The 27,240-nt window shown below is 45.1% G+C and overlaps 2 protein-coding genes, 2 non-coding genes and 1 pseudogene across 15 annotated transcripts in view; 1 reads left to right on the forward strand and 4 right to left on the reverse strand.

Annotated features, from left to right (window-relative positions):
• The window catches only part of Baz2a (bromodomain adjacent to zinc finger domain 2A), a 40,587-nt gene extending 28,011 nt beyond the window's left edge, over positions 1 to 12,576 (reverse strand). For 3 of the 12 annotated variants that reach the window (XM_074083672.1, XM_074083671.1, XM_074083670.1), the window contains exons 1-3: positions 11,847 to 12,219; positions 7,114 to 7,198; positions 6,765 to 6,920 (exon numbers count right to left, since the gene is read on the reverse strand). The gene's annotated coding sequence lies outside the window, so the exon portion shown is untranslated. Of the gene's footprint in view, positions 1 to 6,461; positions 6,610 to 6,764; positions 6,921 to 7,113; positions 7,199 to 10,715; positions 10,774 to 11,846; positions 12,222 to 12,273; positions 12,305 to 12,451 lie in introns of those variants that run through there. The other 9 variants (XM_074083662.1, XM_074083663.1, XM_074083668.1 and 6 more) reach the window with 9 other exon arrangements.
• Positions 12,577 to 13,676: 1,100 nt separating this feature from the next.
• Positions 13,677 to 20,156, reverse strand: Atp5f1b (ATP synthase F1 subunit beta). Its single transcript, XM_020163261.2, has 10 exons — positions 20,022 to 20,156; positions 19,381 to 19,563; positions 18,967 to 19,141; positions 18,219 to 18,340; positions 17,782 to 17,966; positions 17,096 to 17,254; positions 16,868 to 16,990; positions 15,412 to 15,624; positions 14,867 to 15,068; positions 13,677 to 13,939 (listed from the first exon to the last, which is right to left on the reverse strand). Exons 1-10 carry the CDS (start codon positions 20,146 to 20,148, stop codon positions 13,839 to 13,841), a joined length of 1,590 nt encoding a protein of 529 aa, XP_020018850.1. The 5' UTR covers positions 20,149 to 20,156; the 3' UTR covers positions 13,677 to 13,838.
• On the reverse strand, positions 18,065 to 18,136 carry LOC141410571 (small nucleolar RNA SNORD59). Its single transcript, XR_012435417.1, has one exon. It is a non-coding gene; the product is annotated as a small nucleolar RNA SNORD59 (small nucleolar RNA).
• LOC141410572 (small nucleolar RNA SNORD59) lies at positions 19,237 to 19,311 on the reverse strand. Its single transcript, XR_012435418.1, has one exon. It is a non-coding gene; the product is annotated as a small nucleolar RNA SNORD59 (small nucleolar RNA).
• Positions 20,157 to 20,253: 97 nt separating the features above from the next.
• Positions 20,254 to 24,303, forward strand: LOC141425777 (26S proteasome regulatory subunit 10B pseudogene; annotated as a pseudogene).
• Positions 24,304 to 27,240: the final 2,937 nt, after the last annotated feature.

Here is a 27,240-nt window from a genome sequence, read left to right on the forward strand (position 1 = left end):
TTATATTTCCAGCACTTAATTTAGCACGAAGACAGAAAAGAACCAAAGGAAGTGTTTGTCAAACCCATGTACAGAACAAATAAATGAGTAAATCTGTCTTTTTTGCCACTACCAGCTTACTCATCTGAGAAAGGCTGTGGGCTTATTTTCAGAGGACCAAAATTTTCAGTCACTTTTCAAAGATAAACATTTCTAGAGGGAAGAAAAGTACCAAATCTCTTGCCTTTTTCTTTTCTATGGTGATGAGGATTGAACCTGGTCTCATGCACACTAGGCGAGCACTCTACCACCAAGCTGTACCCACCTTAAGGTATTTTAAATAGCCATCCCTTGCAAAAAATAAGGCCTGGTTGCTGCAGAGTGGCTCAAGTGGTAGAGTGCCTGCCTAGCATGCCTCAGGCCCTAAGATCAAACCCAAGTACTGCCAAAATGATGATGATGATGATACTTACTTCAGCCTGGCAATGGTGGCTCACTCCTGTAATCCTAGCTACTCAGGAAGCAGAGATCAGGAGGATCAATTGAAGTTAGCCTGAGCCAGTAGTTTGCAAGACCCTATCTTGAAAAAACCCATCAGGAAAAAAAGGCGGGTGTAGGCCCAGAACTCAAACCTCAGTACCGAAAGAAAAAAAAAAAGGGGGCGGGAGGGAAGGGGGGGACCCCTGGGGACAGGGAAGTACTGAGAATGTAAAAAGTCAATAAATTTAAGCTCTCTACACTCAAGGTACACAGTGGGTACACCATGAGTTCAAATCCCAGAGCTGCCAAAAAAATGTTATTGGACAGGCATGGAGGTACACACCTGTAATTCCTGTTACTCTGGACCAGCCTAGGCAAAAAGTTAGTGAGACCCCATGTCAACCTCAACCTATAAGCTGGGCATGGTGATGTGCACTTGTAGCCTCAGCTAGGTGGGAAGATCAAGAGTCAGGATTGCCTGGGAAAAATGAGACCTTTCCAAAAAGTAGCTAAGACAGAAAGGACTGGGGGTGTGACTCAAGTGGCAGAGCTCCTGCCTAGCAAGCCTGAAGTCCTGAATTCAAATCCCAGTACCATCAAAAAAAAATTCACTAAAGGAATCACTTAATAATCAATGTTATGTTTCTTCCCATAGCTCTCTTCACTATCAGAAACTGGGGTCTGAGGGTGTAATTCAACAGTAGAACACTTAGCATACATGAGGCCTTGATCTCCAGCAACAGCCATACCCATACCCACACAGAGACAACTGATAATGCCTCTAAAATTGGAGGACACTAAAAGCCAGAGTATTATAACCAGATTATTTCTTTCTTTCAACTCTCATTGCTTCTCAGAATTTAAACTCTTAACAGTTAAGGGCTCCATCCTTTAATCCAAGAAGACTCCCTCTACTCCCAAAATTGAGAAGACCGGTTAAGGACCTCATTAGTGAGGCGGGTTATGGAAAGATAAATCCCAGAAGACTAAAAGTAGTAAGATGGGGCTAAGGATGCAGCTCAATGATACAGTGTTTGCCTGGAATGCACAAAGCTTTGGGTTTAATGGAAGGGAGGAAGGGAGTGAGAGAGGAAGGAAGGAGGGAAGGAAGGAAAGAAGGAAGGAAACAGTTGGTCCTCCATATCTATGGTTGCCACATCAGCCAACCCAGGATTGAAAATATTCAGAGAAAAAGAAACTAAATCTGTACTGAACACATAGACCTTTTTGTTATTCTTATAAACAATACAGTATTAACTATCTATGGCCAGGTACCAGTAGCTTACATCTGTAATCGTAGCTACTTGGGAGGCTGAGATCAGGAGGACTGAGGTTCAGGGCCAACCTGGGCAAATAGTTCACAAGACCCCCATCACCAAAATAACCAGAGAAAAATGGGCTTGAGGTGTGGTTCAAGCAGTAATGTGTCTGCTTTGCAAGCATGAAGACCTGAGTTTGAAATCCAGTCATCATCCCTCCTACATACAAAAACAGTATTTATAGAGCATTTACATTTTATTAAGTATTATAAGCACCTAGAGATGACTGGAAGTGTAAGGGGTAATATTCATAAGTAATACAGAAATATTACATTTTATATAAGAGCCTGAGCCTTCACAGATTTTGGTATCAATCCCCCACAGATACTACCATATTCTCTTTAACTAGAAGGACAAAACACTAAGCCCATGTTTTTTTTTTTTTTTTTGAAGGTACTGGAGTTTGAACTCTGGGCCTACACTTTGAGCCCCTCCACTAGCTCTTTTTAGTGAAAGGTATTTTTTCGAGATATGGTCTCACAGAACTATTTGCCAGGGCTGGCTTCGAACCTCAATCCTCCTATCTCTGCCTCCTGAGTAGCTAGGACTACAGGCATGAGTCACCAGCGCATGGCTAAGCCAATGTTTCTTATACTGCTAGTGACAAGAACAATTTCCAGACTTCTTAAAAGACAGGGTTTTTCACAGAATTTGTTAAATTTCAAAATTATGCAAAATGACAAGCTGGTGAGAAATAGTCCTTACCCACATGAGATAACTCTGGGAAGGTTAATTGTCTTGGGCAATGAATGAAACATATGAGGTCACCAATATCCTAAATCAAGGCCTGGGAATCTGGTCAGGGTACAGTGCTGGCTTGGCATACTAGTGACCCTGGGCTCAAGAGGCACTGGATTCAATCCCCAGCACCTGTGTGGACAGAGTGTAATAAATCAAAATTGGACCCTTAAGCTCTACCTGCATGGCTCTGCATAGCTATAATCCCAGAGGTTAAGGCAAAAGGATATGAGAGTTCAAGAGCAGTCTGGGCTACATAAGGAGACCCTGATGTCAAAAAGATAAACAAAATGGGAAAATTATCTACCCCAGAAAATACATTAAGAGTTGTATACTTTATGTCCTAGGACATAAGAACTTTTTTCTCACTTTACACATCACACAGAAGGTCAAATATCACACCAATTACTAACTTTATACTATTTTAACAACAAAAGAATGGTGGTTTGTTGTTTTTCAGGGATGAATAGGAAGGTCAACAGCAGGAAGACATAGTTAACAGCCCCAACAAGCTCTGCTTCTTTCTTGGCAATACCTGATTCCAGAACAACAGACTGCAAAATGAACCTCTCAAGGCTAGATTTCTAGATGGGCTAAAGTCAGCCCACACAAGTTCTCTTTATACCTCAAAAAACTTTTTTTTTTTTTTTTTGCTGAACTGGGATTTGAACTCAGGGCCTACACCTTGAACCACTCCACTAGCCCATTTTTGTGACAGGTTTTTTTTCAAGATAGGGTCTCAAGAACTATTTGCTTGGGCTAGCTTCAAATCGCAATCCTTCTGCTCTCTGCAGGACATGGTGGCACAGTCAAGTAACAAGCACTAAGGATGTGGAAGCAGGATAATTTAGAGTTCGAGTTCAGCCTGGGCTATATAGCGAGACCTTGTCTCAAAAAACAAAAACAAGCAAATAAAAAAAGGCTAAAAAAGATATTTACTTCTATGATAGAAAAATGCATCCATTTTACAAGAAGGCCATTAAAGGTCAGCTTCAGAAGCAGGATACTGATGGCTCATACCTGTAAATCAAGCTACTTGGGAGGCTGAGATCAGGAGGTTCAGAGAGGCCAGCCTGGGCAAATAGTTCTTGAAATCCCATCTTCAAAGATAACCAGAGCAAAATGGACTAGCGGTGAGGCTCAAGTGAAGAATGAAACCCCAAGTTCAAACCCCAGCCTCACAAAAAAAAAAAAAAAAAAAAACTGGGTGCTGGTGGTTCACACCTGTAATCCTTACTACTTGGGAGACAAAGATTAGGAGGATTTCGGTTGAAGGCCAGCTGGGACAAATAGTCTGTGAGACCCTATCTCAAAAATATTCAACACAAAAAGAGGTTGACGGAATGGCTCAAGTGGCAGACCACCCGCCTAACGTGTGAGACCCTGAGTTCAAATTCCAGTACCACAAAAAAAAAAGTCAGCTTCAATTATGTATTGAAGTCTATTTTTTTCAGAATCCAAAAAATCAAAAGCAATCCTTTCTCCTTCAGTTTTTTTTTATTATTTTTTTTGATGCTGTGGATTGAACTGATGACCTTCTGCAAGCAAGGCAAGCATTCTATCACTGAACTACATCCAGCTCTCTTCATTCTTTTAACTCCAACAGGAGAAATCAACTTACTATTCTGTAAGGTCCCAATTTAAGTAGGCAAAGTTTTAAAAGGAAGAACCTAAAAATCAGCATTAAGGGTCAGGCCCAGAATCCCAGCTAGTCAGGAAGCAGAGATCTGGAGGATGGAGGTTCAAAGCCAGCCAGGGCAAATAGTTGGAGAGACCCTATCTCAAAAATAATGAGCAAAAATGGACTGGAGGTGTGACCTAAGCAATATAACACTTGAGTTCAAACCCCAATCCCACCAAAAAGCAAAACCAAAAAAAGGCAAGAGAACAAACCAGTCTAGCATAGGGGCAAAAGCAAGGATACTGACATCAGATGGACTTGTTTTTATTGTTCCCAATGAAAAGAGCAATGATGTGATAGTACTCATGAACATGCCACTTTCACACATTTATGTTCCTATACAACATCTTTAATCTAGGGATCTATATCCAGGTGATAGGTTTTTAACTGGAAAATAGTGAAAGGATGATTTAAAATGACAGGTTTGTATATTTTTCAGAATAATCCAAATGATCTTAATACTTTTAATTCTTAAAATCTAAACTCCTGTGGTCAACCCTTGTTCCTAACCAAACCCAGAGTGCAACAAAACGTCTGGGAACACAGGATACAGTGCCATCACTTTATGCTAAAAAAATCTCCAGGTGTTATCAAGTGAGAAAATTCGAGCACATGACTATGAACAGAACAGAGGAAAAGCTTACCACTCTCCAAGAATAAGAGATGTTCTTTTATGGACTAAAGAGTAAGTCATATGATAACATGACTTAGTAATTAGTTGGTTCTGCAGAAGATAAAACCCCAGCAACCTAAGTCAACTAATAGGCTTTCCGCTGGGGCTGTCTTTAGGCCAGAATGACCACTGAGGAACAAGCTCACTAACTAAATGAGTCCCTTCCCAGACATGAATCCTACTCATCATGTCCAAATCCTAAATGTAGTTAAAATTTCCCCATCTCCTCTTCTTTCAGTTCTCCAAATTTACGTTTCTTCACTTCACAATCTCACTTGCTCAGATGCTCAGCAATACAAACACTGTCATACTTAAGCACATACCAAACAGGATCCCAAGAAGCTACTCTCATGCCACAAAAGAGCCCAAATATTCCTGGCAGCTCTCTATACTGAGGGAATCTGCATCACTTGTATTAAACATGTACCCTGCTGGCAGATAACCGAGTTTGTTTCCCTATGACCTCTAGCTCAAGGGGAAAAAGAAAATCCAGCCAAGGAGACAGATACTCTGGAGGAGGGGATCAGACCAGTGAGTCAACTGCAGCTGACTACTATACTAGTTGACAAATTAAGTTTACCAAAGGGTGGAGGGGTGTCTAACCAAATGTCTCTCAAGCCACATGTTTGGCAGGATCCAAGCTTGCCCAGAAGGCCTCAGAAAATGAAACCAAATCTGATTAAAGTGGACATTTCAAAACAAGAGACGCAGAAGCGAACGCACAGCTGCCATTTCCCGGCCACTTCCTGCGGGAGGCTGGGGGAGGAGCTGTTTGTGTACAGATGGAGGTGGAAGCTATCCCCCCATCGCCCCCCGAAAATACAAATCCCTCACTCCAATAAGCCCATAAAAGAACGCCTGCTATTGGCATTGCATTCGCTAAAAATTGTTAACACCGGCGAAAAAAGGGATGATGTTATATCATCTTTTTTGCCACGGAAACGGGAATCCCCTTAGTGAAGGATTTCCTCGGAGAGGAATTCCTCTATTCTTCCCCTCAGCCCAGTTCAAACACCGACGCCTAGCACCAGCCCTATCAACCTCCATCCCTGGGGGGGGTTCTCCTGGGACCGGAGGGCCCCAAGCCAAGCGCAGCACCACCCTCAGCCAAGCCCTCACCTGTTCTCCTTGAGTGCTCCCCACGGGAAGACACCCCCAGACCCTGGAAACCCCTTCTCCCTCCACTCACCACTGCCAAAACGCCCCGTTCCCCGCAAGCCGATAGTTTACCCACCCAGGGAACCCCCGCCCCACCCCGCGACGCGGGCAATCCCCACCCCCACCGAGGAGGTGGCGCCCCTCCCGGGGATTCCACCCGAGTCCCCCCTGGAGTCATCTCCACCAGCCGGGAGGGGAGGCATTTGCGCCTCCTCCTGGGCGCCGCCGCCGGGAGCCTCCACAGCTTCCCCGACACCCACCCCCACCATCCCCGCGGCAGAGACCCCCGCCGCGGGCAGCGTCCTAGGAGGAAACGCAGCTTCTTGCCTCAGGCGAGGCTCAAGGCGACTCCGGAGGCTCTGTTCCCACAGGGAAGCCCTGGGTGAAAGCGGGGCTCCCTCCCCGCAGGCCCCCGGCCACAGACCCCACAAACCTGAGGAGGCGGCGTCCAGCCGGGCTCGGGGTGCGTCTCTCCCCTGGGAGCGGACGGTTCACATGGCCAAGCTTGGGGCGCCGGGAAGGGAGGAGACGCCCGTGGGGGGAAGGGGTCTGGGGTTCGGGGTTCGGGGTCCGGGAGGGGGGGAGGGGGACGCGGCTCAACCGCGGGGCCCGAGCGGAGCCAACATGGCCGGCGGGGGAGGAGTGAGTCGCGGCCGGAGGGGGCGGGGAAGCTGCGTCCGACAGAGAGCCGCCCTCCGCGGCCTCCGCCACTGGGCCCTAGCGCCCCGCGTCCTACCTTCCAGACCCGGATCAGGGTCCTAGCGCCGCTGAGTGCTACAACGCGGGCCCCCAGGGCAGCTCCCTCTGCACCCGCATCTCATTGCGGGCTGTAATCTTGCTTCACACAGGGCAAACTGATAGGCGAGCCATAGTCCCAAGGTTAACCTAAAAACTAGATAGACCACATTTCTAGGACTAAAGGCTTGTGCTGCTTTCTTGTGAGGGGACACCCGAAAGCTGTATTTCAGGGGCAGTTATACCTCCCCAGTTAGGGCAATGGAAAAGTGGAAGTGAAAAGGTTAGTTAGGACGAGATTTAGCCCTGGTTAAGAGGTAGAGAGAGACAGGAATCTGCCACCCACTTACCTCTGTCCTGTCGGGGCAGCCTGGTCCTGCCTGGATCACCACTTTCCTAGCGACATCTGCAGGGCCTTGGGCGTTGGAAAGATTCCTGTGTGTGGATACAGGAGACTCAGTTCTGGATGCACACAACCTGATTCTAGTCTAAATGGGGCCAGAGGAGAAGCCGAAAACTGACCAGAAAATAAGACGCCCCAAATGCCTACCTATTCTACATTTCCTATTCATTCCCATTATATTTTTTATTGTGAAATCTTCTGGGAACAGGAAATAAAATCTAGCAGAGAATTTAGAGTTTTGGCTGTCTCCTAAAATGTCTATGGCAGGGCCCCAGGATAGAGAACAGTGTCATATGTTTAGTTTATTGAATGTCAAGGTCAAATCGTGGATAAGGGTACCTGTGGTGGCTCACCTGTAAGCCTAGCTACTTAGGAGACTGAGATCAGGAAGACTTCGGTTCAAGGCCAACCCAGCAAAAAGTCCCTGAGACACCCCGCCCCCCCCCCCAAATAACCAGAGCAAAAAGGACTTGGAGGTGTGGCTCAAGCAGTAAAGTGCCTGCTTTGCAAGCACCTGCTTTTCGAGGTCAAAGCCCTGAGTTCAAACCCTATCCCAGCAAAACAACAAAAAACAGTGAATAAAATACAACTACAAAGGAAACCAAGTTTCAAGGTTCTTTCCCTAACAAGGCAACACTTTGCAGGTTTCAAGATAATTCCCATTCAATTTTATGCAATGCATTTCTATAAACAATCACCTAAACTATACAAAGCTCAGGCTCAAGAGCAACAGACGCAAAGGGATGATGAAACACTCTTGGCAGGGGTGTGTGTGTGTGTGGGGGGGGTGTCAACAAATACCTTCTCCTCTGGAGGTGCCAAGAGGAAAGAGATCCGAAAACTGGGTGTGCACAGGGCAAGGTGAGGCCAAATCTATCAATCTACTGTGGATATCCTCCACAGAGTAGTGTACGCTTTCTTAGTTTGGGGGACAAACTCCATTCACCACTACATCCTCAAGGACGATAAAACGAAAACTTGCTTTAACAAAGCCTTACAAAGTGTGCTGGCCAGTGGAGGCTAAAGGAGGTGTTTCTCTTCCTCTCCTGAGATAAGTAGATTACCATGGGGAGAACACAACCAAAAAAATCCTTCCCTCTTCCCTGTCAAGACAGATTTATAGGTTACCTGGGGGGCGGGAAATAAAGACACCTCGCCCCCCAGTAGCCAGCTAATCTCAGGTTTCTGAGTAAGAAGAGGCTACATTCATAGGAAAGGAATCCTCCTTTCTGGAGAAAACAGAGATCCAGCAAACTTCTGGTAAGGAATGCCTAGCCCCAAAATAAAAATAAGGTGGGTCGTTACTGACACCTGAAGGGCGGGAGGGAGAAGAGACAAGTGGGGAAGAGAGCTGGTATCCCTTTTTCTCTTCTTCCCTTTTCCAGGGCAGATAAGGGAGAATCTTCCTATACCCGCTCCAGCCGCAGCGCAAGCCAGTCAGACACCGGGCAGCGAGGGGAGGAGCCAGCGCCGGTCAGACGGGTGTGGCCACGCCCCTTCTCTCCACTACCAAACACCCACACACACCCACCGCTGGCTCCTCTCCGCTCCGGAAGAGCCGGTTACTCCTGTGCCCTACAGACTGTCCCCACCCCTTCCGAGCCCCAGGCCTAGTCTCCAGGACAACCTCTAGGACTATCCAGCCAGCAGTGGAAAAGTGTAGTATAAGAACGGACTACCTGGGATTAGAAAAGAAATGGGGCAGGATCCACTGTCCCCACCTGGTACAGAACGGCTACATTCGTTACTGAATGAGACCCCGCCTTATCTCGTCTAATCGAAGATGTCCCTTGCTCTCTGAAGAAGATGAGTCGTCGACTACCACTAACTCCCAACAGCAGCTGGGTGTTTACTTCCTGCCAGAGGCCATCCCAGCAGCCGTGGTTTCTCTCCCCATCCAGACGACAGAGGGCACACGGACCCCGTGTGTCCCCAAACACTCCTCAGTGCCATCAATCGTGGTTGACCATCCAACCACCTCCCTTTAGGAAGCTACTAGAAAGGGTAAGGGGCAAATGGTCACTTTGTCAAAACTCGTAAGAAGAATGTCTAGGGAATAGTTGGAACCTCCATCAAGAAGGGACAGAGAAATGAAAAGAACAGGGAGGAAGAAATTAGCACCTGCTCCCCCTTTCTCACCCTCCCGGTGTTCCTGCTGTACCTCCCAGGGTCTGGGGTCAGCTGCCACTGTGGCTTGCTCCACTTGGAAGCCAGATGGCTGGATGTGGGGGGAAGAAAAGGGGCGGGGGGCCTGGTGCGCATTTAAGCTCTACCCCCTCCTTCTGGTACTCAACCCCAAGCACTACTGACCTTCCTCCAGCGCCCTCCCAGCCCCCTGAGTGGTGACTCAGAAGAGTCAGGCAAATCCTCACACCCAGTCTCCTAATTCTGGAGGGGGGATGGGAAAGAAAACAGGAGGAGGAGCAGAGCTCGAAGCGCAGCTGGACCTGGGGAAGGGGTATCCCCACTGGAGGTAGGGCAATTAGAAAAGACCTCCCTCTCACTGGCTGAGTAGATATTGTCAATAGGGTCTCCCAGAGACAACTCCGTCACCCCTGTAACCAATTCTAACTGTCCCCTCCTCCTTTAGATTAGAGCAAGTCTTCTCACCCTGTGTTTTGGGGAGGCTGGATTCTCCACAATATGTCAAAAGGAATATAACCACTCTCTTCCCTCCAAGTTGGCCTGTGCCCCTTAGACGTAACAGTGTCGAGAGCCTAGGTGGCGGGCCTATGAGATAAAAACCCGTGTTTCTTTGAGGGGTGGGACTCTTTGCATCTGCAATAGAGAAGGCTGGCCTTCCCTCGCCTTACCCAGCACCCCAACTCCCTTAAGAGACTTAGCTCTAACCCATTCTCTCCCAACCAACAGCCGGTTAGAGCCAAGGCTCACAAGGTTCCCGCAGCGCTGCTGCCCCCAAGCTCCAGGACTCTGGGGGAGGGGCGTTCCTAGCCTGGAACAGCCAACCCCGGGCCCCAGAAAAGAAGGCCTTTCCCACGTAGACTCCGTGGGCGGCGCTGCGGCCCGACCCCAAACTCTGCGAGCCGTGAGGTGGGGAGAGGGCTACCAGAAGAGCCTTCGGTGGGGCTTAGCTAACTGAACCTGAGGGGCTAGGCGAAGCAAGGCCGGATAGTGTCTGCAGTCTATGACATCCCCCTCCCCCCGCCCTGACTGCGAGGAAGGGTTGTTGGGGTGGCGGTTATTCCCCTCCCATTGGGGTTAGGATGGCGTGGGAAAGCACTAGTTCCAGCGAGGAGGAGGAGGCGAAACCTAGACCGCGGGAGATTTTTCTGGCGAGGAAGGCGCGGGGGAGGGGAGATCCTGGGGCCAGAATGGGAGGGGTACCCGGGAGCGGATGGCGGAGAGGCGTGAGAAGCCTCTGGATTCCGGTCGCAGAGGACAGGGGAGAAATGGGCGAGTAGATAGTGCGGGGGAGAGAGGAAGGCCGAGCTCTCGCAGAGGGAGCGTCAAGTCCTGAACGCCCACAGCAGGGACAGCGAGAACCGCCAGCCCGGTGACTCCGGGCCGGAGGTGGGTGCCGGGCCTCACCTGGAGCAGGGGCGGGTGGCGGCGGCGGCGGCGCAGGTGGCCGAGCCGGGCGGCGGCGGCGCCTCCTCCCCCAGCCCTGGGCGGGCGGCGGTGGAGGAGGGAGGTGGCGCTTAAAGGGGCAGGAGCTACTGGGGTGAGGACGAGCGCTCGGGGAGGGCTGTCGCGGAGAATCCGCTGGGGGAGGGGAAAGCGGGTAGCGTCTTCTAGGGGCCAGAACCAGGAAGGATCCCAGATGGAGGAAGAGAACAGATCCCAGGAAGAAACAAACTTATGCAGCGAAGTGGGGGATGGTGGCAGGTCCAGAACTGGAGTACTTGGAAGAGATCTGCGTGAGCTCCAGAGCACCAGCAAAGACTTATTCACAAAGAAGGCCTGAGGGAGCAGGAGAGGGAACTCAAGGCCCGAGCATGCTGGAGGTCACGCACAGCGTCCTACTGGGCGAACAGTTTCCCGTGTTTCAGCTCCTCTAGGCCTCATCCATACAGCTGAGGAGCCTCTGGAACCAGGAAGCCACAAGGGAAAAACCCTCCTGTCCTCTCAACCTCAGTCTTGTCTCTCCATTCACTGTCCTCAGTGCCTGTGGCGTGGAGGCCATCCATAGCCCTAGTGAAGCTGATGTGGGACCATAAGAATTGACTTTATTCATAGTTTAGTTTTGCCCCCACCATCACCACACTTGCAGGAACCTCTGGGGCAACAGGAAGCAGCTGCTCAGTGCAGCCCCCACCAGGTGGTGGGTTAGGGTGGGGGAGGAGAGAAGACAGGGACTTAAAAGGCCTGAGAGAAATTAGGGGAAAGGGAGTACCTCCAACAAGACCAAAAGCGGACTAGCAATTAATATTGTAAACTATTACTTGAATCTCAGCAGCTTGAGTGAGGAGGAACGAGGGGCAATACTCCACGGGGGAGGAAGGGAAGCCCTGGCCTAAGGCAGTTTCACGAGCTTCCCAAGGCTAGGATCCCATGGTCGGCAGCTTACCAGCAAAGCCCTGTGTCCCCCCTCACCCCATGGTCCCATTTCCTCTCCTTCCCCCCAAAAAGAGCAAAGGTTAAGCCCCACCCCTGCTGAGTCAGCCAGGGAGGGAGTTAGGCATCCCTCAGGCCTTCCCCGGGGGCTGGCCCAGTACTCACCCATGTCAGGTTGGCAGGACTCCAGACTGGGACCCGGCTCCTCACAGTCCTTGGGCCCCCCTTCCAGTGAAGTCTGGTGTTAGATCCTCCCAAACTGGGAGCTGGGAACTAGCAAGAATCAAAAAGCCAAGGTATGCTTCCTGCGAACCACACAGCCTGAACTGCTGTAGGGTGATGTCCCTGTGTGACAGACTTGGGTAGGGAGGAGGAGGGAAGGGCGGGGCTTTCTCTGGGTGGAGAGAGGGAGGAGGCGAGGACAGGGCAGACCAGGAGAAATATGGAGGAAGATTAGAACTATGTTGACACTTCAGTAGCGTGGTAGAAGAGGGCGGTAAAGGGGGAAGGAAATAAACAGTTGCAGGTAGTGAAAGGGAAAAGGTTCTCGATAAATGCTGAAGGACGTGAAAGGAGGGAGATGGAAAATGACCTTTAGGATTTCGGTTCTCCGGTCTGTATCTCTGTGCTGGGAAAACAAAGCAGAAAGGGCTGACCCATATCCTGAGGCCTTCACCAGCTTACCCATCCCAGAGTCTGGGACCGGAGGAACCGCCCCCACCCCCATAACAGCATTTCCCCCAATCCAAGCTTTTCTGGGAGCAAACTACCAGGTACAAGCAGCGCAGGGGCTCCACCTTCTGTCCAGATCAAGACACCGGAGGGACTGGTGCCAAGGACGTCATAGGCAGATGAGAGGAAGCTTAGAGGCCCCTACTCCACCCCTGGCGCCTCTCCCAGGGCCCCTCCCCAACCTTCAGCTCCCAGGGGCCTCTGAATTGGGAGCTGAGCTTATCCCCGCCCAGGCTCTACCCAACTGAACGCTTCAGTGGGTGGAGCTTATAGATGCAGGCTCCTCCTCAGGACAAAAGCCCCAGCTGGTTCATAAACAGTCATTAGATGAGAAAATCAACTCCCAGCAAATAGCCTTTATGTATTTCAAAATGGTGAGCTCAGTGTTCTCGCAGTCTCCGGTGCTACCACGAGAGGGCACTAGGATGGGTATGGACCCACACATCCGGCACCAAATGACCTTGCATTCTGCACCTTATTGGGCAAAAGGGGAAATCATCTGCATGTAGTTCAAATGACCAAGAGCAATCCTGTAAATTGCTGTCTTCCTGTAATAGATTATTAAACCTCTCCCAAACTTTTAAGGGTATTTTAGCAACGCTCAGGCTATACCTCCTGGTCATTTTCTTACCCCTGCAGACTCAAGCAATCATAAACATGCAAGTCTAGGCTTGCTCAAAATGTCTGAAGGAAGTAGTTGGGAACTTTCTGAAGAAATGAAGGCCAAGGTCAGGCCTGACATTTCAAACCTGTAATCCCAGCACTTGAAGGCAGAGGGAAGATAGGGAGTTCTAGGCCATAGCAAATCCCTGTCTCAAACAAAAAAAAAAAAGCCAAGGCTTTTGAGGGCCCTCAATTGTAACAAAGATCAGTATTCAACTGTTTCCTAAAAAAATTGTTAATCCCTGACTTCTCCTGGACTGTTATTTCTAAAACCAACCCATTTTCCCCAATAGGGCTAAAATATCCCCTTTGCTTTTAACGAAGTATCAATGTGCTATGTGGAATATTTGAGGCAAAAAAATCAATTGGCACTGAACAAATGCCATAAAGGGGCCAAAGTTGAGGCCCTACTAAGATTTCATTGCCCTAAGGAACCTCTAAGAGACACAGTTCAACCCAAAAGAATGGCTGCTCTTTTTTAATGACCCCCGTTTCAAACATACACAGCCTACTTTATACTAAAACTGCCATCTTGAGGCTACCCACTGTCAAAAACTTGTGTTGGCTATGTTGTTAGAACCAAGAAAAACAGACAAACTCTAAGGGGTGTACCATTTTATTGGAAATCTTAAATACTCTTTAAACAGAACATGTCTTCAATCAAGGCTCTTGTTTGGCCTACACAAAAACTGTAGCTTTTAGGACTGAAAGAAAGGAGAGGGACAGTACAGAGGAAGAGTGCTTATTTGGCAAGAGGACCCCTCATCCTGTATGCTCTTCAGCCAGCTTATCAGCTTTTGCCACAGCTTCTTCAATGGGTCCCACCATATAGAAGGCCTGCTCTGGAAGATGATCATATTCACCTATATGGAAAAGAAAAAAAAAAAAAAAAACAGTATAAACCAGTCAGATTATGATGAATTCATGTCATCTAAGAAACAAACTTCCCTTACAAGTCAAATTTAAGACATGATAATAGACTGAGGGTGTGGCTTAAGTGGTAGAGTGCCTGTGTAACAAGTATGAGGCCCTCAATTCAAACCATCCTATCACCAAAAAAAAAAAAAAAAAGACATTAATAGTATGAATTAAAAACACATGACAGCCAGGAGCCGTTGGCTCATGCCTGTAATCTTAGCTACTCACGAAGCACAGCTCAGGAGGATCGAGGTTCAAAGCCAGCCTGGGCAAACAGTTCTGAGATCTCAAAAAACCCTTGACAAAAATAGGGCTGGTGGAGTGGCTCAAGGTGAAGACCCTGAGTTCAAACCCCAGTACCGGGGGGAAAAAAAAAAAACACAAAACACACATGACAAAGCCTTGCATTAAAAAATCCACTCCCACCAAAAAACAAACAAACAAAAAACCACACATGGTTTGGAACCACATAACCTGAGTTCAATTTCTTGTTCTCTACTTGACTGTATGATATTGGGATAGTTTATTTTCAACTTTTTCTGGACTCCAATTTCTTTATGTGTAAAACAGGGTAATTATATTTTTTCTGTAAGGTTGAGATTCACTTAGAAGAGTAACTAGCATTGAAAAAGTACTCAACTATTTATAAAAGGAAGCTAGAAGTAACTCTCAAAAGTAAATGTAAAAGTCATACTCTCAAAAGTAAATGTAAAGAATTTTCAAATAAAATTGGTGGTAATTTTAATATTGAAAAAGGAAACTGCATGGCACATTATATATTACTTGATGGTTGTTCGAATAAGAACACACAGGATGCATTCAGAATCTTAGTTTTTCTATCATTGTGTTCAGCTTTGCACTAAAAACCTCACCTGCCAAAATCTGTTGGAATCCTTTGATGGTCTCCTTTAGGGGCACCAGCTTTCCCATATGACCTGTGAAGACCTCAGCAACCTGGAATGGCTGAGACAAGAAACGCTGTATTTTCCTTGCACGGGACACAGTCAATTTATCTTCCTCAGAAAGCTCATCCATACCCAGAATGGCAATGATGTCCTGGAGGGATTTGTAGTCCTATGAGAAAGCAAGATAAAAGCGGCCTAAGTAAGTACTCACAATCCTTTAATTTAGACATAACCTAAGAGTTAAAATAAGTGAATACAAAAAAAGCTACATGCCCTGGAGTCCAGGTTCTTTATTTCTGGTCAGGTACTGCTAAAAAAAAAAAAACAAAAAACTGGATCCCAAACCCTAAAAATGTGGAAATCCAAATGACCTCATTAGCACTCACTCTCAACTTTCCTTGCTCCAAAGAAGCAAATGACACAAGTAACTAAAAGATCCAGTTTTAATATGCTCCCCAAATTCCTTATGACTAATTTTTAAGGCCACTGATCCCACAAAGCAAAATATTTACCTGCAGGATCTTTTGCACCCCTCGAGCAACATCATAATGCTCACTGCCAACAATGTTGGGATCCATGATACGAGAGGTGGAGTCCAGAGGATCCACAGCTGGATAGATGCCCAGCTCCGCAATAGCACGGGACAGCACAGTAGTAGCATCCAAATGGGCAAAGGTAGTGGCAGGGGCAGGGTCAGTCAAGTCATCAGCAGGTACATAGATAGCCTAAAGTGAGTTAAGAACCCATGAAAAGCAACAGAAACCAAAGTAATTCTAGTTAAGCCATCCCCTTTTTCGACCTCTCTCCATAGTTTTTTGTTGTTGTTTAAGATAGGATCTTGCTATGTAGAACAGTCTTGCCTGCAAAGTGTGAGGATTATAGGCATCCACCCCCACACCAGGCTTCACCCCATCATCTTTTTTCTTAAACCCTTTGTTTTTCTTGTCAATTCATATATTTAAACTGGTTTCCAGGATCTTCTCAAGTTGAGCAACTAGTTATGGGTTTTGTTTTTGTTTTAGTGGCACTGAGATTTGACCATAGGGCCCTATACTCAGAAGTTATACCCCTAGCACTCACTCCATCTTCTTAGCATTAACAGTCTACCTCAAAGGAGCTGCTTACTATCTCTAATACCTACAGAGTAAACTTAGGTTCTCTCCTCCTTCCTAAGCCTCAATGGAAGGATTTTGTCTTTTTTGTGTTTTTGATACAGAGATTCCCTATGTACTTCAGGGTGGCCTCAAAGCAGCAATCCTCCTGCCTTACCTTCCTTGGTGTTGGGATTACAGGCCTGCACCACCACACCCAGCTCATTGTCATTCTTTTTGTTCTTCATCCTACATTTTAACACCACTGTAATAAAACCAACTTTTAGAGCTAAAAACAAGACTGAGTTGGAGGGTGTGGCTCAAGAGATAAAGTGCCTGCTTTGCAAGCATGAAGCTCAAACCCCAGTCCCACCAAAAACCAAACAAACAAACAAGAAAGACCAAAGAAAGCCTTCCTGCATCACTTCAATATTTCAGTAAAATTAATTGAGGGCTGAGCATAGCTCCAATGACAAAAGCACATGCTTAACATGTGTAAGGCCCTAAATTCAATCCCCAACACCACAAAAAAAAAACTCTTGAAAGCAACAATTTAGCCACATTTAAGTAATTTTACTACATATACTATCTATACACATTTGAAATTTTGCACCATCTTAACACAGTAAATACTTATTAATCAGACTCCCATCAAGTTAAAAATCCACTACTTTGTGATCTACTTTACATATATACCTTCAATTACTTAAAATGTTTTTTGGCCTTTTAGAGTCTTTGACATGCAAACACAGAATTTTAAACATTATTCTATCTATTTAATTCCCATTTAAAAGCCCTTTTGATATGTAAGTAATGAGGTTTTATATCTCTCCACATGTCTATACAAATTAACCTTCATTCACTTAATTTTTCTTACCTGTACAGAAGTGATAGATCCCTTCTTGGTGGTGGTGATTCTTTCCTGCATAGTACCCATGTCAGTGGCTAGGGTAGGCTGGTAGCCTACAGCAGAAGGGATTCTGCCTAGTAAGGCAGACACCTACAAGAAAAAAAAAAAATAGAACAAACATCTTAGGTATATCTTTAGCTGTGTGTTCAACTCCACAGAAAGTCCCACGAACTAGTTCTTCTCAAGGCTTTGTACCTCTGAGCCAGCCTGGGTGAAGCGAAAAATGTTGTCGATAAATAGCAGTACATCTTGACCTTCTTGGTCTCTGAAGTATTCAGCCACTGTCAGTCCAGTTAGAGCTACTCGGGCACGAGCACCAGGTGGCTCATTCATTTGACCATACACCAACGCTACCTGCAGTAAACATACAAATAAAAAAACCTGGAAGAGGAGTATGGAAGCAACATAACCAAGATCCCCGTCAAGCTGAGAAACCGCCAAAGGCTCTCCTCAGGTGTCATTATTTGTTTGCAAATTTCTTTTCCCTATTAGACATGCTTCAAAACATTAATTTCTTATTCCTAAGGCAAAATTACTTAAGTAGCAAGGAAATAAATAAATGTGCAAGTAAAAGATACAAAATGTATGCACCACCTCCAACCCCCTCTCTCAAATTAGCTTTCAAGTGACAGAATTATCTACCAAAGAGAAATCTAGAAATGTAATTGCACATCAGAAGAAAATACGCATTGGTGTATTGGCAATTGAGAAAGGACTAACAGAAATTTCTTTTATAGGTGCAGGACACTAACATGAAAAGATAAAACATGGCTTTAGGACTGGGAATACAGCTTAGTGGTTTAGTGTTTGCCTAGCATGCCAGGCTTCAGCCAGCAATTTTCTGACACAACTACCATGTGAACAATCAGCTTGGTGCTCACCTTGGAAGTAGCATCTTTTAAGTTGATAACTCCAGATTCAATCATTTCATGGTATAAGTCATTGCCCTCACGGGTCCTCTCACCAACTCCAGCAAACACAGAATACCCACCATGAGCTTTGGCGACATTGTTGATTAACTCCATGATCAATACAGTCTTGCCAACTCCAGCACCACCAAAGAGACCTAGAAGAGGTTAAGAAGAAATATTATTTAAGAGCTCTGCATCCCCAAATTAAGCAAACGTCAAAAATATTCTTTTTATAGCTTCTTTCCATCTTTTCCCTTCTCAGGAATGGCATCTGGCTTCAGCAAACTCAGAAGAACGAAAGTCAGAAGCTACTCATCAGTGAAGGACATCAATCACTCATAATATGGCATGACTTTCCCCCCCCCTTCCCATATTAAGATCTGGAAAACATGTACACATCAACATACCAATTTTGCCACCCTTGGCATAGGGAGCTAACAGATCCACAACCTTGATACCAGTCACCAGAATTTCCTGCTCAACACTCATCTCTATGAATTCAGGAGCCTCAGCATGAATAGGAGCAAATCTGTAAAGGTAAGAGAAAAAATAGGATCAATTTCTATTCACCTTACTGAAAGCAACTGAACAGTCTTAATTCCCTATCAACTCTCAAATCTAATCCTTTACTAGGATTTTAGCCAAGCTATCATCTAGCATCTAACGTAACTTTCTGCAACAGATCTATCTCAGGAACCAATGACCCCATTTCCTGACAACTTTATCAGAAAGTTTTTCTTTTACTGAACCCTATTCTAATATTCTTTCATATATCACTAAAAAAACAAAGATCTTCCAAGTTTTAGAAAACCTAAGCCATAAACCTAACTGAGCAAGCCTTAAAATAATCAACTGGTGTCCTAAGTAGCAGGTTTTTAATAACCAGAACTGTAACTTTTCTCCAAGAAAAACTGCACTGTGGGAAGGCAGAGTGGTTCAAGCCAAGAGCGCCTGTCTAGCAAATGTCAGGTCCTGAGTTCAAACCCCAGTGCTGGCAAAAAAAAAACTGCATTATGACTTCAATAATTGAATATTATCAGCATTTTAAGTATTTTCCATAGGAAAATCCTGCTTTACTAGAGGGTGTCACCTTAACGTGTAAAATTACAAGAAAAAACAGTTCCTTTATGCACAGATGCAGCAAGAGGGACTTACTGCTTGGTTTTGATAGGGCCTCTCTCATCAATAGGTTCTCCAATGACATTCATGATTCTCCCCAAGGTTTCAGGACCAACAGGAATTTTGATTGGTGCACCAGAATCCAGTACTTTCTGGCCTCTAACCAAGCCTTCTGTACCATCCATAGCAATGGTTCTTACTGTGCTCTCACCTATCAGATAAAGGCATTTCAAGGTTATACATACAGACAAGTTGATATAATAGTGAAGGGTGCCTGCCATGAAAGACCTTAAGTCAAACAAGACTCCTTCTCAGCATCTAAATGTGGCTTCAGCAAGCTCAGAAGAACGAAAGTCATTTTGATAAAATCATCACAGAAGGAAGACTACCTAGTATTCGGGCTATTTGCGCTACAACAAGGTCTTTACTATTCCTAAAAGTTCTACTTACCCAAATGCTGGGCCACCTCCAAAACCAGCCTGGTTTCCCTGCCTTGCACTTCCAGGGCATTTAGGATGGGTGGTAATCCCTCATCAAACTGAACGTCCACCACGGCGCCAATGACCGCCACGATGCGCCCAGTGCTCGCGCCTGCCTTAGGCGACGGAGATGTTTGCGCTGCATAGTCTCTGGCTAACAAACAAAAAGATATTGGACAAACTGGGGTCAGGACGATTAAAAGTCATCAGAAGCCCCGACTTTACCCACAAGGAGGGACGAACTAGGAGGCAAGAAGGAACAGCCTGTCCAGAGCGAGGGCCACGCTGCAATCGAGAACGCGCCTGCACGGCCTTCACATCCTCCTACACAAAACCCCACTGATTTTGAGTTTTTGCAGCCACCATTCTATAAGAAGGTCAACGCACCTGCCCGCCACTTTTCTGACACAGAGCGCTTTCTCTAAACTGGGACAAACTGGGTCGAAGAAAGCGCCCATTGAGCGACCCGTTCTCGTTTTCCCGCCGTTAGAGGGCAGTTCGCTACCCAAGCCATCCTTTTGGCACCACGGATCCCTTAGGCCCAAGCAACAACAGGCCCTGGCTCAAGGTCACAGGGAGAAATGAACACAGCTCCTTGAGAAACGCACTTACCAGGTTGGACCGCTGCCGGGGTGGCCCGCAATAAAAGCTGAGCTTGGGGAAGCGACGCCGAAGGGCTGAGTCCCCGCAAAGCCCCGGAGGCCGACGCAGCGGCCACACGACCCACAAGACTCAACATGGCGGAGTCCGGGTGGAGACTGAGCGGCGCAGCTGTTCCGGCCGCCTGGTCCTCTGCAGGTGGGGCAAGGCCTACCTTGCAGTAGGCACTTCCATTGGATGATTTTACTGCTCATCATTCTTAGCGGTGTTTCTATAGGTTAAGAATTCTCACCTTCTCAACCATTAGTCAACACTGGTGCCAATCTAAAAACTCCTTTAGTTTAATTAGCAGGCCAACCCTCCGAGCCTCGAAACTTAATTGGGTCACAGGAATGTCAGTTAAGAGAGTGAATTTGCCGGAACTACGTTAAGGAAAGGGCGGAGTTCCTGTTGGAACTCGGGAAGCACGTGGGACTGTCTTTGCCTGTCCTTGGACTAGCTTGTTAGGTAGGACCTTGAATTGGTTGACAGATAAAGAGGCGGGGTTATCGAGGTGGTGGCGACTTGAAGCGTCACGGAGCGTGACCGTGGACCGTGGCGCAGTCACGTCAAAAAGATGTCTTTTTTTTTTTTTTTTGCGGTACTGGGGTTTGAACTCAGGGCCTACATCTTGAGCCACTCTATCAAGATAGGGTCTCGCGAACTATTTCCCCAGGCTGGCTTGGAACCGCGATCCTCACGATCTCAGCCTTTTGAGTAGATAGCATTACAGACGTAAACCACCGGAGAGCCCTGCAAAACAGGTTTTTGGTTTGGTTTGGGTTTTTTGGTGGTGGAGTTTGAACTCAGTACCTACACCTCGAGCCACTCCACCTGTCCTATTTTTGTCATGGGTTTTTTCGAGATAGAGTCTCGCGAACTATTTGCCGGGGCGGGCTTCCGAGATCCTCCTGATCTGTGCCTCCAGAGTAGACAAAAGAACTAGGGGCTGGGAGCAGGAGGATCGCAGTTGGAAGCCAGCTCGGACAAATAGTTCGGGAGACCCTATCTGGAAAAAGCCCTAAACAAAAAATAAAGGGGGAGCTGGTGTAGTGGCTCAAGGTGTAGGTCCTGAGTTCAAACCCCAGTACCGGAAAAAGAAAAAAAAGAAAAGAAAATGCGCAAACATGGTAAAGTAGGTGCACAAAGGAAAAGGGGATAAATTTGGGTCAGTTCTGTAGGTAAATTGGCCAAAGTGAGGCTGATAGACCTCGGCTTTGAAATGTGAATAGAAGTCCCTTAAGTAGAAAGGAAGGCTATTCCAAGCACACGTTTGCACAAAACAGCATGTTCCTTCACTGAAACTACAGGTAGTTTGATTGTAGGTGAAGAAGGGAAAAGGCAAGGGTAGTAAAGAGAGGAGTGTACAGTGGGAAGCTAGAGCCAGGCTTCAGAAGAATTTTGAATGGGAGCAGGGGCTGGCCAAATCTGGTATGTTCCTCCAGAATGGACAAATCACAGAATAACTGGCTAACTTTCTTAAGTACTGCTTTTTTTCAAAAACATTTTAGGGTGGGGTAGGGGAACCCTTCATCTTCCTGTTAGAACGCACATAGGCTATATGGAGTCACTTATGTGAAGGCATGGGCCTACCTCCTTAGACTTTCTCCCACCAGCCCCCATTAATTCTCATTTTTCTATATGATGGTGAAAAAGTTCCTCATTATTTGGCAGTAGAGAACTATCAAAGAGTATAAAAGAGAAATTGGGGACAAAGAAGGTTAAATTTGAAGTGCCTATGGAATATCCATAGTAATCTTGCTTGATAAGAAAGAACTCATGAGAATGCCAACAAGTAAAAAGCAGGTAAATACAAACTAGGGTTAGCTGAATGGCTGCTTAGCAAGCATGAGGCCCTGAGTTCAAACCCCACTGCTGCAAAAAAAAAAGAAATACAAACTAGCACTCATGTATGAAAATGGAACATGTTGAAACTATTCAAGTAATGCTGGGAGAGAGAATAAAGGAGAATGATGGAGGGGGTGATATATTGTAAGCATGTTTGTAAATGTCACAATGTACCCCCAAGTACAACAATATAATAATTTGAAAAAAAAATACAAACTAACAAAGTAAGGGACAGAGGAGTAAAAAGAGGTCTCAATATGGTGTTAAGAAAGAGCCAGGCACTGGTGGCTCACAATTATAATCCTAGCTACTCAGGAGGATTCCTGAGACCCTTTTTCTGAAAATACCCAACTCAAAACAGGGTTGGCAGAGTGGCTCAAGTGGTAGAGAGCCTGCCTAGCAAGCATGAGGCCCTGAGTTCAAACTCCCAAAACCCCAGAATCACCCCTCCCAAAAAAGACAAAAAACAAAACAGAGCTCAAGGGCTGGCAGAGTGACTCAAGTGGTAGGCCCTGAATTCAAACCCCAGTACTCCCCTCCCCGCAAAAAAGTGCTTGTATCATCAACATGTATACTAAAATTGGAAAGATACAAAGATTATTATGGCCCTTGTATAAGAATGACAAGTTTCCATATTTAAGATGGAAAAGAAACACTTCGTGTGTGTGTGTGTGGTACTCGGGTTTGAACTCCTCTTTATGCTTACTAGGCAGGCACTCTGCCACTTCAGTCACTCCACCAGCCCCTTTTAAAATTTTTTTAATACACAATCTTGATGAGCAACGGCTTCTCATCATGGTGGACCCTAAAGATAAGGCGCTTCAGGACTAGAGCAAAAAACTGCTGGAACACAAGGAAATAGACGGCCGTCTTAAGGAGCTAAGGGAACAATTAAAAGAATTTACCAAGCAGTATGAAAAGTCTGAAAATGATCTGAAGGCCCTACAAAGTTTTGGGCAGATTGTAGGTGAAGTGCTCAAACAATTAACTGAAGAAAAGTTCATTGTTAAAGCTACAAATGGGCCAAATACATTGTGGGTTGTCGCCGATAGTTTGACAAAAGTAAGTTGAAGCCGGGAATGAGAGTTGCTTTGGATATGACTACATTAATGATCATGAGATATTTGCCAAGAGAGGTGGACCCATTGGTTTACAACATGTCTCATGAGGATCCTGGGAATGTTTCTTATTCTAAGATTGGAGGGCTGTCAGAACAGATTTGGGAATTAAGAGAGGTTATAGAATTACCTCTTACAAACCCAGAATTATTCCAGCGTGTGGGAATAATACCTCCAAAAGGCTGTTGGTTATATGGACCGGACCACCAGGCACAGGAAAAACACTCCTGGCATGAGCTGTTGCTAGCCAGTTGGACTGCAATTTCTTAAAGGTTGTATCTAGTTCTATTGTAGAAAAGTACATTGGTGAAAGTGTTCATTTGATAAGAGAAATGTTTAATTATGCCAGGGACCATCAGCCATGCATCATTTTTATGGATGAAATAGATGCTATTGGTGGTTGTTGGTTTTCTGAAGGTACTTCAGCTGACAGATTCAGAGAACTTTAATGGAGTTGCTGAATCAAATGGATGGATTTGATACTCTGCATAGAGTTAAAATGATCATGCTACAAACAGACCAGACACACTGGATCCTGCTTTGTTGCATCCAGGAAGACTAGATAGGAAAATACATATTGATTTACCAAACGAACAAGCAAGATTAGATATATTGAAAATCCACACAGGTCCCATTACAAAACATGGTGAAATAGATTATGAAGCAATTGTGAAGCTTTCAGATGGCTTTAATGGAGCAGACCTGAGAAATGTTTGCTGAAGCAGGGATGTTTGCAATTCTCATTGATCATGATTTTGTAGTTCAGGAAGATTTCATGGAAGCAGTCAGAAAAGTGGCTGATTCTAAGAAGCTGGAGTCTAAATTGGACTATAAACCTGTGTAATTTTCTGTAAGATTTTTTTTTTTCATTTTTCTTTTATTATTCATATGTGCATACAAGGCTTGGTTCATTTCTCCCCCCTGCCCCCGCCCCCTCCCTTACCACCCACTTCTGTAAGGTTTTTGATGGCTGTGTAACAGGCATTGGCTTAATGGAAAAATAAAGTTAAGGAAAATAATGTATGTATTGGCATTGATCTCATTAAAAGTGTATAAATAAAAATATGTAATAAGAGTATCATAAAAAGTATGTAATTCAGCAATTTAACCTCTAAAATTGGTACAGAAGAAATTGGTATGTTAATGTTGCATTTGTTGTATTTACAGTGTGAGCATTTTGTAAAACATTCAAAATGGTTTGAGATAGTAGTACAAGCAGCGTTTCTTATGACTTATATCATTTGTTTTCTTCATCTTAAAAAGTTGAATAAAATGTGTTTACTTTAGTTCTCCTACAAAAAAACCAAAAAAACCATGATCTTGCTGTGTGGCTCACACTAGCCTGGAACTTGAGATTCTCCTGTCTCTGCCTCACAAGTGTTGGGGTTATACCATACCAGAGGTTTAAGTCTGTGCTCTTTTCATTTTGCTGAGCAGCATCTTTCAGCAGACCCCACCATGATTCACCTGAATCCCTACAGCTGAAGTTTCTGTAGATCGGCCAATATACTTAAGAAAAATCACCACTGGAAAAAGTCAGATCATGCAAATAGTTTGTGAGACCCTATCTCAAAAAAACTCCACAAGAAAAAGGGCTGGCAGAGTGACTCCAGAGGTAGAACGCCTTGCAAGTGTGAAGCTCTGAACTCAAACCCCAGTACTACAAAAAACAAACAAAAAACATCATCTCCCTTTTTTTCTCCCACCTCTCTTCCAGTTCTGGGAATTGAATCCAGGGCTTTGCACAGGGTAGACAAACACTCTACCATTGAGCTGCATCCCCAGCCCAACTCTTCTGAAATTAGATAACCTGATTATAATACTACCTAATACAGAAGTAAAAAAGCTTGATTAGCTTTGGTTGAGATCAGTATTAACAGGCCTTCTGAATAATTATAACATCTATTTTATTTTATTTATTTTTATGGTACTGGGGTTTGAATTTAGGGCTTCCCACTTGCAAGAAGGTGCTCTACCACTTGAGCTACTCCATCAGTCCTTTTTTGTGTTGGGTTTTTTTGAGATAGGGCTTAGTGAACTATGCCCAGGCAGCCCTCGAACCTCGATCCTCCTGATCTCTGCCTCCTAGGCTAGGGTTACAAGAGTGAGTTATACCTGGCATAACATCTATTTTAGAGTTCTAAGATGTTCTGGCTCTACCTCATATTTTTTTTTTTCAAAAATTTTTTCTACCTCTTATTTCTGGAGATCCAAGATTATAGCAAGTGGTTTCCCATTGAAACACACCCTCAACCCATTTTACTTTATTATTTGAATAGGGTCTAATTTTTTATATCTAGGCTGATCTGGACTGTGATCTTTCTATTTATGCTTCCTCAAGTAGTTGGGATGACAGGCATGCCTTAAGATGCCCAGCTTGATTGAGATGGGGTCTCCTGGACTTTTTCCCTGGGCTGACTTTGAAACTCTATCCTCCCAATCTCCATCTCAAATAGCTAGGATGATAGGTGTGAGCTACTGGGCCTGGCCTACAAGTAATATCTTATATGAAACACAATTTATTTTTCATGGGAATATAGGAACCACATAGACCAAGTTAGTTCTTACCTGAAGTAAATTCCAAATGACTGTGTCCTGTAACTCATTACTTATATTCACACTGCTCGTGCCTCCACATTCTTCTAGTACTTTTTTTTTTTAAGTACTGGGAGTTGAATGTAGGGCCTCAAGCTTTCAAGGCAAGTGCTCTATCCTGTTTAGCCATGCCCCCCAGCCTGTTCTTGGCATTCTAGTTTTTCACGTTCACATTTCACTCATGTAGCCAACCTTCACAGCTATTCCCAACTTTATCATATTCTGCGTCAGAAACATAGTATTCCCCCAGTAACACAAAAACAAAACAAAACATCACATGCAATATGCTCTTCTTGGACCACAATTTTGGGGCACTATTACTCATGTAATGCAGAATGTATTCTAGGTGTGCAAGATAACACAAGTCCATTCACCATTCATCTCTTTCCCTTCCTTTCCCAGAAATAAACAATGGAAAAATGTTTTACAGGGCTTGGAGGTGTAGCTTAGTGATGGAGTAATTTGCTAGCATGTGGGAGGACCCAGGTTCAATCCCCAGCTCCTTTTGTTTTTTTTCCAGTAGCAAGGGTTGAACTCTGGGCCTCATGCTTGAGAGACAACCATTAGAGCCATTCCTCTGGTCATTTTTATGTTACTTATTTTTTGTTGTTGTTGGGGTATTTTTGGTTGCACTAGGGTTTGAACCCAGGGCCTTGCTAACCTGTTGCTTTTACTGCTTGAGCCACATTTTGTGATGTGTTTTTTTGAGATAGGGTCTCAGGAACTATTTGCCTGGGGCTGACATCAAACCACAATCCTGATCTCTGCCTCCTGAGTAGCTAGGATTACAGGAGTGAGCCACAATTGTCCCACTTTTTGGTTATTACTATTTTTTAGTGATACTGGGACTTGAACTCAGAGCCTACACCTTGATCTATTCCTATTTGTGCTTTCCCGAGAAGCTGGGATGATAGGCATACACCACAGTGTCCACTCATTCGTTAAGATGCAGTCTTCAAGAATGTTTTCCCCAGACTGGCCTCTAATTGCAATCTTCCCAATCTCTTACCTCCCAAGTAGCAAGGATTACAGGATTGAGTCACTATCCCAAAAATAAAATTTTAAAATTTTTACATACATCTCACTCACTCTCTGTACATCTCAAACACATATAATGTACACATTCTCAATGGAAATACAGTATGGAAAAAAAGTTTTCTGGTTATCTTTGGAGTTTTTGTGTCAGTACACGTAAATTTTTTTAAAGTTGTGACTGCATATTATGCTGTAATGACATTATTGTAACTCATTCCATTAATGGTCATTTGAGTTGTTTCAAGTGGTTATTACATGCAACACTTTATGAAAAAAGCTTACATGTGACTTCACTGTGTATACTACCAAGTACTCCTTTAATATAGATCCCTAGAAAGAAATTTGGCTTAAATATTTCCATTTAAGTAAGATTCTGGCTAACTATCATGTTCTCAGCATCCTTGCCAAAACTTTAATAGGGCATTAAAATCATTGACTTACTTTGCATTTCTCCAATTGCTAAGGTGGGTATTTTTTTTCTCCCAGTGTTGGGGATTGAACCTAGGGCAAGGACTCTAGCACTGGGTTTTTTTGAGATAGGGTCTTGCAAACTATTTACCTGGCTTGCTTTGAACCTCAATCCTCTTGATCTCTGC

This window comes from Castor canadensis, chromosome 8 (genome assembly GCF_047511655.1).
Source record: "Castor canadensis chromosome 8, mCasCan1.hap1v2, whole genome shotgun sequence".
NCBI lineage: Eukaryota > Metazoa > Chordata > Mammalia > Rodentia > Castoridae > Castor > Castor canadensis.

Coding starts and splice junctions, on each gene's coding strand:
- Atp5f1b (XM_020163261.2), bottom strand. CDS start 20,148: ATGTTGAGTCTTGTGGGTCGTGTGGCCGCTGCGTCGGCCTCCGGGGCT. Junction 19,142..19,380: donor GGAGGTGGCCCAGCATTTGG/GTAAGTAGAACT, acceptor TTTATCTGATAG/GTGAGAGCACAGTAAGAACC. Junction 13,940..14,866: donor ATTCCAACAGATTTTGGCAG/GTGAGGTTTTTA, acceptor TTTTCCATATAG/GTGAATATGATCATCTTCCA.